The sequence below is a fragment of the Corvus moneduloides genome, chromosome 1, assembly GCF_009650955.1.
Source record: "Corvus moneduloides isolate bCorMon1 chromosome 1, bCorMon1.pri, whole genome shotgun sequence".
In the NCBI taxonomy this organism is placed as follows: domain Eukaryota; kingdom Metazoa; phylum Chordata; class Aves; order Passeriformes; family Corvidae; genus Corvus; species Corvus moneduloides.
Window position 1 is genome coordinate 664497 of NC_045476.1, and position 17781 is coordinate 682277.

The window sequence follows — 17781 nt, forward strand, 5'->3', positions numbered from 1 at the left end:
GCTCCCGCACAGAGCTGCTCTCCCGCAGCCCTTTCCCAGTCCTGCCTCTCCGTCCCCTCCTGTGGCTCGCCCCGGTGTCACCGCTGGCCCCGTTTTCCCCCGTGGCCATGGGAATTGTCGCTCCGGGTCACCCGTTTGGCCCCGGTGCTCGGGGGGTGTCCAAGAGCATCCAGCGCCCATTCCCACTTGCAGCCCCTCATTGTCCCTTCCAGCTTCTCAGCAGCGAGGATCCGGCAGGGTTAGGGTTGGGAAGGGAAGGTTTCCTGCACGGATCCGCTGCTCCGTTGGCCCGAGTAGCCAAAAATAAAAAGAAAAAGAAATCTCTGCTGCAAGTGGCTCTGCCTGGAGCCCGGGGCAGGGGATCCTTGGGGCTGGATGTGGGAGACAGCAGGATTTCTCCTTTGTTCTCTTCACAAAGCACTCGGGGCTCTGCCTCTTCCAACACTGCTGGAATATCCCAGCAGCCAATAATCAGAATTGCTGTGATTTTCCCTGTGTTTCTCTCGGGGATGTGGTTTTCCCTCACATAGTTGTTTTCCAGTGGATCAAGGAAACCCAACAAAGACCCAATTCCTTCCCATCCTTTGGGGTTTTATCTAACAGCTTTCTGTGCCACACTGCTTGGTTTCACTCTTTGCCTTTGCAGCAGGAGCACTGAGTCTCTTCCTAACAAACTTTTAGTGTCTCTTTCCCCACCTGGGACTCCGGAGTTTGCTGGGTGTGAGGCACGAGGCTCCACAGTCCCACAGATTCTCACTCCAGCTGTACCATTACCAGTCCTGTGTCATCCTGTTCCATTTCTTCCCAAATTCAGTGTCCTCGGAGCTCCCACATCTTTGCTGTCATCAGACAAAATAGATTTTGAGTCTCCCAGTATCCCCTTTCCATGCTGGTCCTGCATCCCTGTGTTTCCCTGGGGGCTGGAGCAGCAGCTGTAGTTGGACGCTTCTTTTTATTTGGGATCAGGATCTGCAGCAACCAACCCTGGGATTTCCCCCAGGCTGCTGAACGTGCTAAAAGTGATTCCCAGGTCCAGATCTCGGTGTTCAGATTTATTCTCCTCCCTGTCCTGTCCTGCTCCCACCCAGTCTGACTCTTACTGGTTCCCAAAAAGGGTCCCAGCTCAGCTGGGATCTGCAGACAGGATTATACAAACAGCTGGGTTGGAATCTTGCTTATCCAAGGGGATCTCAGTTGTTCATCTTGGAACCTCATCCCTGGAAGGTTTTCAATTTTTTATTTCCTTGTTCTTGAGCAGAAAAGACCATTTCCATCATACCCAATCATTTCCATGTTGCATTTATCCATGGAATCATGGAATGATTTGGGTGGGAAAGGGCCTTAAGGATCATCCAGTGCCACCCCTGCCATGGGCAGGGACACCTCCCACTGTCCCAGGCTGCTCCAAGCCCCAATGTCCAGCCTGGCCTTGGGCACTGCCAGGGATCCAGGGGCAGCCACAGCTGCTCTGGGCACCCTGTGCCCTCCCAGCCAGGAATTCCTTCCCGATATCCTATCTATCCCTGTCCTCTTTTGGCTCAAAGCCATTTTTGGAAGATCCCTTTTCCCCATGCCAGCGTGGGTGAGGCGTTCCTTGCTCCCCGTTCCCTGAATTCCTGCTCCGCAGGGAACGTTGCAGGTTAAGTGCCCTCGTGGTGCCGTGTCCCAGGACGCTGAGGGAGGGATTCCCTGGGATTCCCTGGGATTCCCTGGGATTCCCTGGGATACACTCACTCTCTCTGCAGGCAAACAGCTCCCCCTCTTTGGTCACGCTTCAAAGTCCAGGAGGAGGACGTGGCCGATACCTCGGAGCTGAGGTTCACTGCAGCATTCCCTGGCACATTCCTGGTTTTCTCTCTCCAGCAACTTCGGGGGGTTCAAGGATTGACTCTTTCCTGTCAGAGCAATATTGGACTCACCCAATTTGTCACAAATCCCCTTGGCTTTAAGGCAGTTTAACCCAGGCTGGGATGATCCCTATGGAAGGGGGCACAGGCTGCCGTGTGCCCTGCTCCCTGCAATTCCTTTGGCATTCCTGCTGTGGCTGGGCTCCATGGCCGAGCGCTCCAGCCTCGGGAATCTCGCTCCAGGACCACAAAAGGGTTCCCTGACTTTGTTCCCTGCAGTGATTTAGTTACACCAAGGACATTTCCCTCCGAGATTCACCACAGCACACGCGAGGTTTCATTTTTGCCAAGTCAAGAACTCTGTTTTTATTGATCTGGTCCTTGGGCAAGGCCGGGTGTGGCCCTGGCAGCCACGGCAGGTTGGTGTCCGTGTGTCCGTGGGGAGGGAACCACAAACAAGGTGTCACATCCAGAGATGTGGCCAGAAAACGGGGTGGGTTTATTTGAAGCCTTTTTTTTTTGCTGCTGAAGTAATTTGGTCTTACTGAAAGCAAAAGTGAGTAATCTGAATGATAACTGCAGGCTATTAATTGCATGCACAGGAAGTCATTCATAGGGACAGTTAATGTCCATAGAATCCCAGAATATCCTGACTTGGAAAGGATCCACCAGGATCATGGAAGTCCAGCTCCAAACTTCAACTTTGTGTGTAAATGATGACCTTCAATCCTCTCCCACCCGATACAAGTTTGTTAGAAAATCCTTGTTATTGTTTCCAAGAATTTCTACAGTGTATTTAATAGTTGGCATGACAGATAAAACACCCCAAAGCAAAGTTGGTTTTGTCTTGAGTGAAAGTTATTTTAGTAAGAAATTAAATAGCAAGTTTAACACAGTTTCAGCAAAGAACGTTATCAAAAGTACAGTTCTCTTTTTCCTCCTGGCTTTTTTTTTTTTTTTTTTCCTTTAAAGGGAATAATGGCAATACTCTACTTAATCCTGGCCTAAAGAGCTTTTTAAAAACCCTCATTGTCACCACGGAGACAAAGCAGAAGCACCTGAAACATTTTAAAGGAAGTATCAATTCTAACTTGCTGTTTCTTTGTGCTCCCTCCTGCTGTCCCAGGAACCCACCCTTTCCACGGGGATGGAGATGTTCTCGCTGAATTCCCTCAAAGGTAAGACCTGACACAGCCTTGAGTTCCACTTGGGATTTCCCTGTGCTTGGAGGTGGAAGCTGGAGCAGGTGGATGAGGAGTTCATTTGTGTTAGGAGGCAGCTCAGTTGTGTCCCGGTCGGTGCAGCAGGGAGGGAATGTGGCAGGAAAGCTGGGAGCAGGAGGGACAGGACAGGGTTTCAGGGAAACAGTGGGATTGGGCAGGGGAGGAGCCCTGCAGTGTTGTCCAGACACATTGGACACTTGTTTGCTGTTTAGCTTCAAGTACAGGTTTTTTCCCTTTTAATTTTGTCCTCCTAAATATTCCTGTATCCCTTAGTACCAACTCCATGAGCTCTTCCTGCTTGGGATTTGGTCCTTTATTACCTGTCACTGTCACCATGGCTCTTTTCCCTGCCATTGCTTTGCCAACCTTCCTTTCAATCATATTTTGTCCTCAGAAATCCCTCCAGTCACAGTTTTCTGTTTTAACTTGTGGATCTTTCCTGAGCTCTGTTACTTGGTCTTAAAGAAAGTGGATAGAATGGAATAAAATATTCCAGCGCTGGCTGAAGCAGAGGGACCCCTCCCTCCATCCCAGGGAATTCATCCTTTCCCTTGGCACTCAGGAAACCCAACAGTGACCCCAGCACTCCTGTCACTGCCCTGCTCTGAGTCACCAGCACTGGGGGTGCTGGATTTAAACCAAAAATCCCAGGATTCTTCCCAGTCCAGGGCAGGAATTGTGTACGAAGTCACTTTAGCTGGGAGCAAAGCCCCTCTCCTCCATCACATCCTGTGAGCGGGGTTGGAGTCTGGGTGGAGAGAAGGAGCTTTCCTGGTGAGGGCTGGTGGTTTGTCGTGGCCAAGCTGGGTTTGGGACTCGGGATGCTCCAGCCCTGGGGATAAAGGAATTCGTTAATGAAACTTGGCTCGTTAACGAGCTGCTGCCTCTGCACAGGCTTGGCTGGAGGGGCTGGTCCAGCCCAGCTCATCCCAGGAGCTGCCAGATCTGGGAGATGGCTCTGGAGATCCTCCTGTCTGTGCTGGTTAACGCTGCTCTCTGCAAAATAAAGATATTTGGAATCGGCGACTTCTGGAATTTTTTAATAAATTGAGTCTTCACTGCTGTTTCTGTGCCCACAAGATAATTTTTATATCATTTTTGGTGACAAACCACCAGCCCTCCTCACCCCTAACTGTTCCTGCACACTGGGCCTGCCTGTCAGCCTCTTCCCCCAGCTTTTCCAGCCCCCTGCCCGTGTGTTTCCAAGGTTTCCCCCAGCTTTTCCAGCCCCCTGCCCGTGTGTTTCCAAGGTTTCCCCCAGCTTTTCCAGCCCCCTGCCCATGTGTTTCCAAGTTTCCCCAGCCTGTACTTCACTCATGTTTGGGTGGCTCTGCTTTGCCCCCGTGGTCTCCAGCCACGGTTCCCATCTCCCTGGGGAGATCTCCCATCTCTCCTGTTGGCTCCTGGGTTCCTTCCTGCATGTCCAGGATTTGAAGCAGCTCCATGGCTGTGGTTAGAATTTGGGTTCCTTCCCTGCTGGACAGTTCATTGCCTCGGCTGGATCTGGGGAGATGCTAAAACCCAGGAACTCTGTCACATTAAGCAGTTTCTCAGTAGATTTGCCTCCCAGCAGGATGAGAGGATGGTGCCGTGCTGTTTCCAGCCTCCCTTTCCTTCCAGTCCTCCTCGAAGCTTTTGTTTCCAAACCACCTCCATTTATTTCTGAATAAATAGTAAAAATTACAGTAAAAAAATAAAATTAATAGTTTGTGCAACGTGCTGTCACAAGATTAACACAGGATTAATTCCCTTAAATGGAATGAGTTGTTTTCCTTTTTAGTGGTTTGGATGATTTTTGGATGATTTTTGAATGAACAATCAGTTTTGAATGATTTTTCCCATTTTAGTGGACCAATCTCTTAAAATTTGTAATCTGAGTGCCAGAATAACTTCATGTCTTTCAAAAAGAAGTGCTTTTTTTTTTTTTTTTTGGTCATTTGGTGCTGTTTCAAGATCTGGGTTTGTGTTTCCATTTGGGTTTTTGTTAAGTACAAGAACCTACAAAGACAAATTAGCAGCTAATTCAGAGGTTCTAAAAAGTGAATACAGGAAAAGGCAAACTTAGTGTAATAAGACTTTTCTTGAGAGTTCAGCTCTTCCAATGTTGGGGTTTTTTTCTACAGGGTTTTTATTCGATAACTTTATTCTTCTTGAACCTCTTCTCATGGAGCCCAGGCTTTGTAAAACTGAACTGTGCCATCGTATCAGTCACTACTTTTTGTCTTTTTGAAGTTTTCTCTTTCTGACTTCAAAAGTAACAAAACCCACTTAAAATTTTTTAAAAACTCATTTTGCATCATGATGCTTAACCAGCCATCCATGTTCATTTTCACTTTACACACAAAATACTCAGTAATAAAGTTTTGACATAAAAATGAGACCCTGGTTTAAAGAAACACAAAACTTAATGGTAGTCCCAGTACAGCCAGGGCCAATATAGATTAATTGCTTAGAAAAAATAGTTCAGATTTAAATAAACAAATAAACAATCCCATAGGGTCAGAATTTCAACCAGCTCTACAGCCTTAAGAATTCTATACCTGGATATGAAATAATTCATGTAGAACTGAGTAACAGGAGGACTCGGAGTTGGGAGAAGTGGGGAAGGGCTGACTTATTTTATAAAGGTTATAAGATCTTTATCAAGATTTTTAGATCTTTACAGATTTAAGATTTGATAAAGATGTAAGATTTTAAGATATTTAGAAAGACTCATTTTAAAAGCTTATAAAGATTTTAAGTTTTTTTAGTGTTTTTCTCAAATATTAGCAAATAATGGGCTGCAGGATGAACGACTTGGTTTTTAGGAATATGCACTTGGCCATGACTTGCCTGGTCTGTGTGTGTGTTGGGGTGTGTGGAGCTGGAAACAATCCCCAAAGGAGTTTCAGGATTTCTCCTTGGAGTCGTACCTGGGGTCACTCGTGTGGAACCATCCCAGATCTGGCTTTGCCTGGAGGTGGAAGGATTGAGAGGAAAAGGTGTGGGAGGAAACCCAGCCCAGGGAGATGCTGCTGAAAGCAGGAAAATACTGTGTGTTTGTGTTTTCCCTCTCATCAGGGAAGATTCATAGCGATCCTCAAATCCAGGGACCCGCCAGGATGCAGGGAGAGGCACCGCCGGGATCTGGGAGCAAACCCGCCCCGTCCCCGTGGTGCCGGCTCGGGGACAGGGAAACGGCCCCGGGCTGGGGCCGGGCCCCGCGGGCCGCCCGCCGGAGCTGTGGGCCGGGGCCGGGCAGGGCCGGGGCAGGGCCGGGGCAGAACTCCCGCCAGGGCCGGACAATGGCTCTGTGCGCCCCGCAGCTCCCCGGCCCGAACTCCCTGCGCTCCCAGGGCTCCGGAGCCCCGGCAATGCCGCGGCCGCGGGGCTCCGGCCGCGGGCACCACAGCAGCTCTTCCTCCCTCGCCTCCTTTTCCCCCTTTCCCTTCTCCTTTTCCCTCTCCCATCTCCTCCCTTTCCCCTCACCTTTTCCCCTCTCCGTCTTCTTTCCCACTCCTTTTCCTTCTCCTTTCCGCTCTTCTTTTCCTTTCCCCTCTCGTCCTTTCCCTCCCTTTTCCCTCTGCTTCCCTCGCCATTCCCGGTGGGACGCGAGGCCCGGCTCTCCCGGGCCGCTCTCGGTCCTCCCGCCCGCCGGGGGGCGCCGCCGCGCGCGGCCCCTGCGCTGCCCGCGGGCGCGGGGCGGCCCAAGATGGCGGCGCTGGGGCTGCTGCTGCAGGCGGCGGGGCCGCTGCGCCTCTGCCGCGGCCCCCGCGGGCCCTGCGCGGGCCCCCGCGGGCTCTGCTCGCTCCCCCGCGGGCCCGCCGAGCCCCGCCGGGACGAGGAGGAGGAGGAGGAGCCCGAGGCAGCGCAGGGTGAGCAGCGGAGCCGGCCGGCTCTCGGCGCCCCGCGCGGCGCTCGCGCAGCGGAAGGGAGGGGCGAGCCCGGGCCCGCGGCGGGGCGGGGGAGCCGCCACATCCCTCCCTCCCTCCATCCCTCCTTTCCTTCCCGCGGCTCTGCCGGGACCGGGATGCGCGGCCAGGGAGAGGAGCCGCCGAGCTGCGCAGGTACCGGGGGGCGCCGGGGGGGACCGCGGAGCTGCTTTGTGGCCGCCCCGGCAGCCCTTTGTTGGCCGGAGTTGGGTTTCCCCGGTGATTCCCCTCAAGGTCGCCGAGCCGGGCCTGGGCGAAACTCCGGCCGCCTCCCGTCGCTGACGCGAGAGGAAAATCCCCCGTGGAGATGTGTCAGGGAAAGGGGATGGGTTGCGAAGCGCTCGGGCGGCGCCGGGCAGCGCGGGCCGTTAGGGCCGTTCCCCGCCTCTCCGTGCGCGGGATCCCGCTGGATCCACCTGGAGAGCCCGGGAAACGCCGATGGAGACACCGACAGCTCTGGAGCATCCGGCCTTCGGTACTGCAGCGTCCCTAAAGCCGGCCAGGGGTGATGTCTCTGGCCAGAGCCTGGAAGATTTTCCCCGTTTGGCTGTCAGTGGTGCGTGGGCCCAGGTGGGAAGGTGAATGCCTTCCCGCTGCTCGGAATCGTCACTGCTGTGAAAGAATGTTTAAAACTCGGGTCTGGTGTCACGTTTTGAATCGCTTTTTGTTGGATTATGGAGTGTGGAGAGCACTTGGAGCTTAGAGAGATGCGAGTGCTTTTGTGCCAGAGGTTGTGACTTGAACCATTTTCCCTTGAAAATCACTGTTTTGGTTTCAGTTTTCTTTCGTGGGCTGCGTTTTGGAAATTTGGGGTATTGTTACAATAGAACTTTTCCCTTTTTCTCAACCCTTATCCTTCTGTGTTCGGTGCTTCTTTCCCACTCTCCAGCACTTTTAAAGTTATTATTTTCTCTGTAATTTCAGGATTCTTTGGGTCTTGGTTCCATTTGCCTTTCAGAAGCTGCTGAGCTTTAATTTGGCGTTCATAGTGGGATGGTCTTTTAATTGTTACGTTCAAGCTGTTCAACAGAGCAGATTAACTCCCTGCTAAAGCAGGTGCTGAGCCACCCCAAATTATTGTTTAATGAGCTGCTTCAGGTGTTGCCTGAGAAAAGGAATAAACTAGGATTTTTTTTTTCTTTCCTCTTTTGTATTTCGTCCGTCAGCACTTTTTTGTAATGTGTTTTCAGGCAGTGCCCGAGTACTTTTATTTTTGGTCTTCAGTTCACTCGCCCTCCCAGTTTATGTGGTGGATTGACCATGAAAGGCTCTTGAGATGGGAGTGTGGTGATACTGGGATTGTTTCCAATAATGGATTTGTTTTGGATGAACAAATAAAAGCCCTCAGGGTCTCGTGAACCTGCCCTACCTGTCCAGCTGCTACTTGAGCACGTGGAGATCATGAATGTCATTTGAAAAACCTCTTTCTGAGATCGGTTCTTCACCCTCAGCTTGTGGGCTGATGTCTCCTTAGCCATCCTCGTTTGGCTGCTTTGTTATTAGCCTTGGATACAAATACGGAAAAATCCACCCGGACCCGAGGCCAGCTTCAAAAAGTCACTGGTAGATCCGTGTTGTTGTCTGAGGCTTCACTTTTTTGGCTTAGACAGTGGGATTTGGGCAGCTCAGTCACTTCCCCTCGTTCCCGAGGCTGACGTGCCCTTGCCCTCGGGTTTTCTCCAGGAACCCTCCTCTGTCACTAATTAAATTTGTCCTGTAGAACCAGAGCAGAATTTGGGCTGGGCTGGAGCTCTGGATCCCTTCCTGGAGCAGGGCAGGTTCCTGATCAGCCCCAGTGGCTCCGAGGGGGAGCTTGGCCACTGCTCCTTCTCCTCAGCTGTTCCCACTTGCTTTTGGAGGGACCTGCTCAGTTTTCCTGGTTTTTAAGCTCTTGTTCAGCCAGGAGCTGTGTGTGGGTTTTAGTCTGTGTGTGTTGAAAGGGGCCGTGTTCAGGATGGCTGGGGATGGTTTAAAACCCCCGAAATTCCCCAAAAAGCCATGTTTTGGTGTACTCGAAGCTAAGCTGCCAGGTGGAACTTTCTGTGTCTCCCTCCATCTCTGCAGTGGAACATGTCTGGGCTAATTCCTTGTGAAATGGATATTGTGGACCCACAGGGCTTTTTTTCTTTTTTGGGGATTTTTGATGTGTTGGAAACACTTTCAGGTTTATTACTTGAATTTGTTATATCTTGAGGAATTTTGTCATTGCTGGCTTGTCCTTGGTGCTAATTTGTTGCTTCCAGGGAGCAGAATTGGAGAGAAGAGAGAAACTAATGTATCTCCTCTGTCCTCCTTGAACAGGACTTTGGGCTGTTTGTGCTCTCGTGCAGGAGTGTTTTCACTCAGATTTGTTGGGGTTTGTAGGAGGCTGGGCCACTCCAGCTGGGTGGTTTGTTGGTTTTGGGGTTTGGTTTTTGTGTTTTTCAGTGTAGCTTGGAATTATCCTGGACTTTCACAATTGAATTAACCTAAAGCGCTCACTGGCTTTGAGGAACTTTAATTAGTTAATTGGCTTCTTTGATAGCCCCACCCTGACTTGTCTGCTCTCCAAGACAGGCTTTTAATATTCCTTCGTGATCTCAGAGCTGTTTGGGTGTCATGTGTGGCTCAGTTTTGGGAGTATTGAGCTGTACTCCTTGTGCTCCCACTGACACAATTCCCACCCAAACATCCACTCTCAGCTGTGACAGAACTGAGACACTCCTTGGAGGAAGATGCTGAGAAATCTGATTTGGCAGGGAAGGGAACATTCTGCAAATCCAGTTCTGCAGTTTGGGGTTGTTTCTTTAAAAGCTCCAAGGGAGGGATGGCTTCCTGCAGGATAAGATCCGTTCAGTTCTGGGATTGGGGCAGGAATGGGCTGAAGGTGATCCATCAGCCCCTGACACAGTCAGAATGTGCTGCTGGATGTGGTGTTTTCAGCTGGGGAGAAAACATTACACCTTGTTGGGAATTCCAAGCCTGAGCTGTCACCAGAACTGGGCTTTGTTAGTCAGAGATCCTATTTTCCCCTCTAGAGCAGATTAAATATTTAGTCTTCACTGAGGAGTCACCTTAGAATGTGCGAAACTGCCTCGGTCATAGGTAATTGGATTTGGGGGGGTATTAAAAATGTGCTTCTTACACCTCCTATCACAGAATTTCCCAGGTTATTGTTTTTGAAAGAGGAAACAGCTGGAAGCCAAATAACCATGCTGGTGCTGGAGATTTGTTTTCTGCTTTTCTTTTTTTATTAAGTGAATTGAATGGTGCATTTGGGACTTGTGTTACTGCTCCTCCCTCCGTTTGTCCCACCACTGTGGAACGGAATAGAACTGCGGAGTGCCAAAATCTTGGATGCTTTTCCAGTTTTCCTGAGCAGGCCAAAGTCTGAATATAGAGAAACTTGCTTGAGTAGATAGAAATAGCACATTTGCTGTATAATTACACAAAATTGGCTCGTAGTTTTTTGTTAGGCTGAGACCATTTTCCTGCTCCCTTGGCCAATATATAGAAGGTAATTCATGGACAAATCGTGGTCGTAAATCACAGTAATTCCTGCAATTCCCCTGGAGTTATCCAAGGCTACTGAAAGCATTTCTCAAGATCCAGGTGGTTCTTCTATGGTTTGCAAGAAGAAGTTTCAAAACTGAGTGTCACCAGTGAATCTTCTGTGCTGAGCTGTGGATCAGCCTGCTGGGTTTTGCCAGAGAGGGTGATGGGATCAGCAGTGGCTTTTTGTTCTCCGTTAGCCAAGTGTCCCCAGGCTGACAGTGTCAGGCCTCCAGTGGCACAGCAGAACTCTGCCTTCTCTAAATCTCCCATGGTTTCCCAGTTGCTTAGCTTCCAGCTGGGCCCTCCTAGGACATCATCATGATGAGCAGCTTCTTGGAGAGCATCTCTTCCACGTGCCTGTGTGACAGAGTCTCTCCTAAATTCTTCTTGCCTTGAACATCTTGGGAAGTGTCCAAGGCCAGGTTGGATGGGCTTGGAGCAACCTGGTCTAGTGGAAGGTGTCCCTGCCCATTTGTTAAATAAATGAATGGAAGATCTTCAAGGATCTTTCCAACCCAAACCATTCTGGGATTCTCTGCAGTTCCTCTGTGTCTTTATGACAGCAGCTCCAGAATCAGTTTCCAGCAGAACACGGTGATGCTTGGTGATGCTCTGATGAGTGACTGTTGGCTCCTCGTTTCTCCTTGGATTTGGTGGCTCAGTCAGAAATTCTGGTTTCTGGTGGTACCGCTGATCTCTGTGGTGGCTTCTGATTCATTGCTGAAACATGCCCTGAATTCCTGCAGGGAGTTCAGAAACCCTCCAAAAGGGAATGCTCACCCCCAGGGTGGTCTGCAGGGAGGTCACCCAAGTCCTGACTGCCCGGGGAGTTTGTGTGGGATGAGGCTGAGTGTGGGATGAGCTGTGCTTGCTGCTGCAGAGCAGGAGACCCCATCCCTCTCCCTGTTCCCTTGTGCTGCTTTTGGTACCTGCAGGACTGTGCTGGCTGATTCACTTGTGAGCCCAGCAAAAACGTGTGTGTTCCCTTTTCCTGCCTTGGTTTTCTGTGGGATTAGGGCTGCAGGTCGTCTCCCTGCACATCTGGGTTAGTGGGGGTGTTGGAGCCTGGGAGAAGGGACAGCTGCCCCTCTCCTCACCGGGGAGCTGTGCCACCTCTCTGTTTGTGAGGTGTAGGAACATCCGGAATTGTTATCCCATTGATCTGATCTCACTGGACCTGCTGCTGGAAGAAAAGGCCCTTCCCAGTGCTGGCCATGGCAGTGATGCAGGTGAGAGGAGTTGGAGCAGCTCCCTCACTGCTGAAACTGCTGGAGGTGGTCAGGGAGGAGACTGACCTGGGACGTGGGTGTGACATGGCTCTGTTGGGGGCAGTGGGATTTTATTACTGTTGTTTTTTTAAATGAGTGATTTGATTTGATCATCAGCATCCCCTCCCTGCTGTACCCTGAGCAGCATTTCCCTGTGGGGGCTGGGGCCAGTCCCACCTGCCCTCTGTCCTGCTGCCTCTGGGGCTGCTGTGTCTCCAAACACTGTTGGCAAACCTCTTTCCAGGGGATTCTCCAAGCAATTCAGATTAAACCACATTCCCAGGCTCTAATCCAGCCATCCCAGTCATTTCAGGATGAAGTCCTCATGTTTCTACTGCTGGCTGGATCTAACGTGTAACTTGTGAGACCCTGGATTTAACCTGTGGCTGGGGGGGGACGTTGCAAACACCCAAACTGTTCAAAGTTGTTATTGCTCAGTTGGGTTTTGATACTGAGGAACAACAAACAGAGCTGGTGAGGAAAGGCACTGGGTCCATGCTGGTGCCAGCTGCTGGACACAAGCCCAGCTGTGCCCAGGTGGGCAAGAGGCCGATGGCCCCTGGGCTGTGCCAGCCCCAGTGTGGGCAGAGCCCCAGGGCAGGGACTGTCCCCTGTGCTGGCCCTGCTGAGGGACCCCCTGGAATCCTGGGGGCAGCTTTGGGTCCCTCCTGACAGGAGAAACCTTGAGGGCTGGAGCGTGTCCAGAGAAGAGAACGGAGCTGGGAAGGGGCTGGAGCCCCAGGAGCGGCTGAGGGAGCTGGAAAGGGGCTCAGGCTGGAGCAAAGGAGGCTCAGGGGGGACCTTGTGGCTCTGCACGAGTCCCTGACAGGAGGGGGCAGCCGGGGGGGTCGGGCTCTGCTGGCAGGGAACAGGGACAGGAGGAGAGGGAACGGCCTCAGACTGGGCCAGGGGAGGCTCAGGGTGGATATTGGGGAAATTCCTCCTGGAAAGGGTGCTCAGGCCTTGGCAGGGGCTGCCCAGGGAGGTTTGGAGTGCCCATCCCTGGAGGTGTCCAAGGAACACCTGGAGGTGGCACTCAGGGCTCTGGGCTGGGGACAAGGTGGGGATTGGGCACAGGGTGGATTCGATGATCCTGGAGGTCTGTCCCAGCCTCAGGGATCCAGGACCTTGCTGGTGCCTGGAGATGCTGTAGGTGAGCACTGGACCCTCTGCCTGCCCCCTGAGCCTGGCTCTCCTGGAGCCGCAGGGAGCTGGTGTTGGAATGCGCCTCTGAACGGGACTGCACAGCAACTGGGAGACATTTAGTTCCTCTTCGGTTTTTTTTCCAGATTCCAGAGACTTACTAAAGGAATTTCCACAGCCTAAAAACTTGCTCAACAGCGTGATTGGCCGAGCCCTGGGCATTTCCCATGCAAGGGACAAGCTGGTTTACATCCACACTAATGGGCCAAGGAAAAAGGTAATCCCGTGCTGCTGGAGGGGTGTTGGACATAGAGTGGGAAGGGAGCCACGGAACTGCTAATCCTGGAAGTAACTTTCCTAGAGAAAATCATAGAAGAGTTTTAATTCCACATAAAAGTTTCAAACAAGAAATATTCTCACTTCTTGCTATTTTTCCTGATCTCCATATGCTTTAAAGGTGTATAAATGCAGGGGCTGTTCCTCTTTTTGTGTGGATATTTTTCTTTTAAGTGACTTGTTGTATCTGGCCTTTCTCACCAGAAAGGCACAGAGTCTGTGCTTAAATGTGCTTAAAGGTGTCCTACTATCTTAGAAAATTAAGATTTAAAAGCTGTATTCTAGCCCTTAGGAACCCTAGATTTGATTGTGGATTCCAATAGAAAAAATTCCGAAGCCAAAAATGTCCAATTGCAACCGGAAAAGAGGAGTTTGTTTGCAATGGAGGGAGGCTTCTAATAGTATTTAAGAGCAGGGTGAAATACAGCCTGTTTGTTAAATGAAGTGGAGGAATCCCAAGCAAACAGTTTTCCAGGTAGTTTGAGCTGTCACTGGGATGCCAGAGGCCCAGATCTGGGTCTGGGCTATGAACTCAGCAGGAATTCTTACCTAATGGTGCTCCATGGTCAAGGTTTTGCCTCTTCCTGTCACACCAGCTCTCATTCCAGAGCTGAAAGCCCTTTCCAGCTGAAGTTTAACTGTAACCCACATTCCAGGAAAAGACTCAGTTCTGATGGATTAACATTTTCCAATAACATTCTGTCTAAAATTTCCCAGACAGTTTTTATTGCCACATCCTTCTTAAGCATCCCTGGATTTTAGGGGATACATTAGTAATGTTACTTCAGAGTTCTTCATTATTTGTGTTTGTTTTTCTTGCTCTTTCTCAAGCAGTAGTGCAGTTTCCTAACTTAAATTTTGGAATACCATAGCCAGTGCCTCATCCCTAAAATTTGGAATACCCCAGGCAGTGCCTCATCTCTTCAGTTTGTGTAATTGGTTCCCATTCTTGCCAGCACTTAAATAGATTAATGTGCAGAGTAACTTCAGATTAAAACAAAAAACTAAACCAGGAAAACAATAAGGGAGATAAAGGAGCCCTGGGAAAAAAATGAGGGTTGGCTCACAAAGAAAAACAAGCCAGCAGATGTGGGCAGAAGGACAGGTGAGAGCCTGGAGAGCTTTTGTTGGATGTGAACAGGGGGTTTGTGAGTACTTGGCCTTCTGAGACACCTTTTTTCCCAGCAGGTCTGTGCTTTCCAGGCAGAGCCCCGAGGCAAAATCCATAGTAATTCCCTGCAGAGAGCCGGGTTCAGGGGCAGGAAGGCAGCCAGCCAGGTGCTGGAGAGTCAGGAGCCTGTGCTCCAGCCTTGGAGGCTGGGCTTCCCCAGTGGATCCATCCATTGCTGCCTTTCATCTGTGCTGCAGAAACAGGAGAGAATTCCTTAGGCATTTCCCTCCTGGAGCCTTGTGGCATCTGCAGGGCCAGCAGCTGAGCGAGCTCTTGATTTGGAGCACTTCTTTGAAGAGGGCAGGCTTCATCTTTCAGCATTCTCTGCAGGATTTAGTGCTCCCATCCAGGAGGATGCTCCCATGCAGGAGCTGTGGTGGGGCTGTGGTTCTGCCAGTGCTTGTGTTGTGCTGGAGCTGGGTGCTCCTGTGCCCACTGAGTGCTGGAGTGCCTGGGAGCTGAGGCAACCCTGTGCTGCTTCCATGACAGTGAGGAAGACAGTTGGGAAGATTTCCTTGCTGTTGCAGCTGGAAGCTGTTGGAGAGGGGATCTTGCTCCGGGGCACACTTTGGTGTGCTGCAGAGTGCAGAGGGACAGCCCTGGAATGGAATTGTTCCTGTAATGACCTCCTGGCATTTATCCCTCGGTGCTGACACGCTGTGACACCACAGCCCACGCTGGACCTCAGCCCTGCAGCTCCTGTGGGGCTGTGGCACCTCTGTGCCCTGCTCAGCCTTTTCCTTCAGTGCTCCTGGAGTGGAGCTTCCTGTGAAGGGACCAGACAACACTTTGTTCACAGTTTTCTTCTGTGTTTCTCTTCTTTGCCTGGAGTGCAGAGATGGTTGGAGTGGGTGTGCTCTGGTGGAGGGGAGAGCTTGCCCTGGCTCATTCTCTGGTTCTCCTTGCCTTTCAGAAAGTCACTCTCCACATAAAGTGGCCGAAGAATGTGGAAGTGGAGGGCTATGGGACCAAGAAGATCGATGCGGAGCGGCAGGCGGCGGCTGCAGCGTGTCAGCTCTTCAAGGTGAGCTCTGCTGCTGCTCGGCTGGCCCGACACACCCTGCAGTGTGCAGCCAGCCTGGCCTGGTGATGGGAACTCTTTCATCTCTCTTTGCCTGTGCACTCCCTTAGTTGGCCCCTCTGGTAGTCAGGGGTAGAGGGTGAAGTCTTGAGTCTGAATCCATTTGAGCTTAAAATCCCGCTTGCGTCAGGTAGTCCTGGTCTTTGTTCCTTTTGTCCTGGACCTTAATCAGCTCCTTAGTCCCAGTATCTACAGCGAGTAGAGCATCCCTCAGGTGGGTTTGCTGGTCACTTACTCCCACTTCTGCCAGCACAGCTGGGTGTGTTTGCAGCTGTAGGACCTTCAGAGCCTCCTGTTTCCTCTTCATCAAAGCCAGCGTGGCAATTACATGTTGTGTTTTGCTGTTACTCTGACAGTTATGCTTTGTTTGGCACTTATTTATGGCTAGAAATGGGTGTGTGCAGCCAGTATCAAACAGGCACAGTAAAACTCTGAAGGTCTCTCTCGACGGTGTTTTATAGCTGAGAAAAAGATGCAGTTTTATCTCCAGCTCTGCCCCTGGCTGTTATGTTACCTTGAGCAAGTGAGACTGATTTGAGAGTGTCCCATTGATCTGTGTGTAGAATGGGAACAGGGATATCTCTCTGCTCAGGAGAAGATGCTGTGCATGCTCTGACAGTGAGACAGGTTTTGGTTTGCTTGTAGATCAGAATGCTCTGTGAGGAAATAACCAGTTTTCAGAAATTCAGGAAGACAGTGTGAAAACTCAGCTTCCTCAGCTGCTCAAGCTGGTCCTCTAATCCTGGAATCAGAAACTTGTTTCACTCACTGACTTGATTCCACCTCACGCAGTCAGCGTTCACTGGGAACACATCCTGGTTTTATCCTCCCTAGTCCAGTGTTGTTCCCTGCTTTCTTTGAGAGCCTGGAAGTTTTCAAAGGAAACTTCAAAGAAAAATACCCTATTGACACATTTTCCCCAAATTTTGGAAATGGCTGAAGTGTACTTTAGTTTAGAGCTTAAACCAAAACCCAGGCCCCTGAAACCACAGATGGAACATGCAAAGCTTTCTGAAGCTGGCAGAAGACCCTTGTGATGGAGGCCTTGTGTGATCACAGCTATAGAAAGAGCTACAAATGCTGCTTTAAAAAGCCATCAGTTCAAGAAAATTAATAGCATCTATTTAGTGCAGAGAGTGAATACAGAGGCTTTGAGTAGAGCAGCAAGCCAGGTGAACTTTGGTGTCTCAGGCACTCCCACAGCACAAAATAATACAGCTTTTTATAGTACAGGCCCATTAAGGCCATTAAAAGGTCAAAGCTGTAACTTTTAATTTATGAAAATTAAAGCTAGAACTTACTGCAGCATCCTGGTAAGAAACGATGTGTGCTGCACTCCAGGTATGTCTGGAGCTTCCTGCAAGGTTCAGTCCTAAATGGTGATGGTAGGAGAGTGTTTAATTACTGCAGGCCTGCTTCAGAATCTGCCAGGTTAGGGACATTTTCCTGCTGCTTGTACAAAAAACTCTTCCTGGGAAATGAAAGATGAACCATTCCCTGAATTCTCATCCTGTGTTATCCCAGATTATGCCAGTTCAGACTAGCCTTCCCAAAAAGATGCACTTCCTGCTCTGAGGGTGATTTCAAAACTTGAGGGTTCTAAATATAGCCAAGAGTTTGTAAAACCCCAATAAATCCTGGCCCACCCTTTCTAAGGAGCTGTGTGGGGCTGAGAGGCATGCCCTGGGAAGGGAGGGCAGGGACCAGATTCCCGTTGGTACAGAACAGTGGCGGGGGAAAGTTCAGAGTTCCTGAAAGTGCCTTTCCTCGCTCTCTCTCTGCGTGGGGAAGGAGAGGAGGGGACCGCTCCTGCCCCGCTGTCCCCAGCAGGGTGTGGGTTCCCAGAGCTGCAGAGGGGTGTTCCCAGAGCTGCAGGGGGGTGTTCCCAGAGCTGCCCCTGTCTCCTGCAGGGCTGGGGCTTGCTGGGCCCCCGGAACGAGCTCTTCGATGCGGCCAAGTACCGGCTGCTGGCCGACCAGCTGGGCTGTCCCGACGAGCGCTGGTGCTCCGAGGGCAAGTGGCGCTCCAAGTCCGGCCCCTCCCTCGCTGACCTGTCCACCTGCTGGCGCCGCATGGAGCCCGATGATGCCATCCAGCCCATGGAGCAGGGCAGGATGCCCAAAGCCATGAGGAGAGAGGAGCTGGAGGAAGGGGAGCTGGAGGAGGGGGAGCTGGAGGAAGGAGAGCTGGAGGAGGAGGCGATCGATGTCTCGGATTACCTGCCCATGGCACACCAGGACGCCCGGACCCCAGGCAGAGACGCCAGG

General features: G+C 51.0%; 1 protein-coding gene and 1 long non-coding RNA gene across 7 annotated transcripts in view; one reads left to right on the forward strand and one right to left on the reverse strand.

The window, feature by feature from the left end:
• DHX30 (DExH-box helicase 30) overlaps positions 1-17781 on the forward strand; it is a 31565-nt gene that overhangs the window by 494 nt on the left and 13290 nt on the right. The window contains exons 2-5 of one of the 3 annotated variants that reach the window (XM_032120605.1): positions 2974-3025; positions 13073-13203; positions 15347-15457; positions 17425-17780. In XM_032120605.1, coding sequence (XP_031976496.1) covers positions 2995-3025; positions 13073-13203; positions 15347-15457; positions 17425-17780 — 629 coding nt within the window. In that variant the 5' untranslated portion in view covers positions 2974-2994. Of the gene's footprint in view, positions 1-2973; positions 3026-6761; positions 6925-7008; positions 7117-13072; positions 13204-15346; positions 15458-17424; position 17781 lie in introns of those variants that run through there. The other 2 variants (XM_032118959.1, XM_032119821.1) reach the window with 2 other exon arrangements.
• On the reverse strand, positions 2684-6715 carry LOC116441107. 4 transcript variants are annotated; one of them, XR_004238912.1, is made up of 3 exons: positions 6539-6715; positions 5983-6081; positions 2684-4732 (listed from the first exon to the last, which is right to left on the reverse strand). It is a non-coding gene; the product is annotated as an uncharacterized LOC116441107 (long non-coding RNA). The 4 variants fall into 4 exon arrangements; XR_004238923.1 differs by having other exon boundaries at positions 5983-6023; positions 6539-6585; XR_004238943.1 differs by lacking the exon at positions 5983-6081 and having other exon boundaries at positions 6539-6583.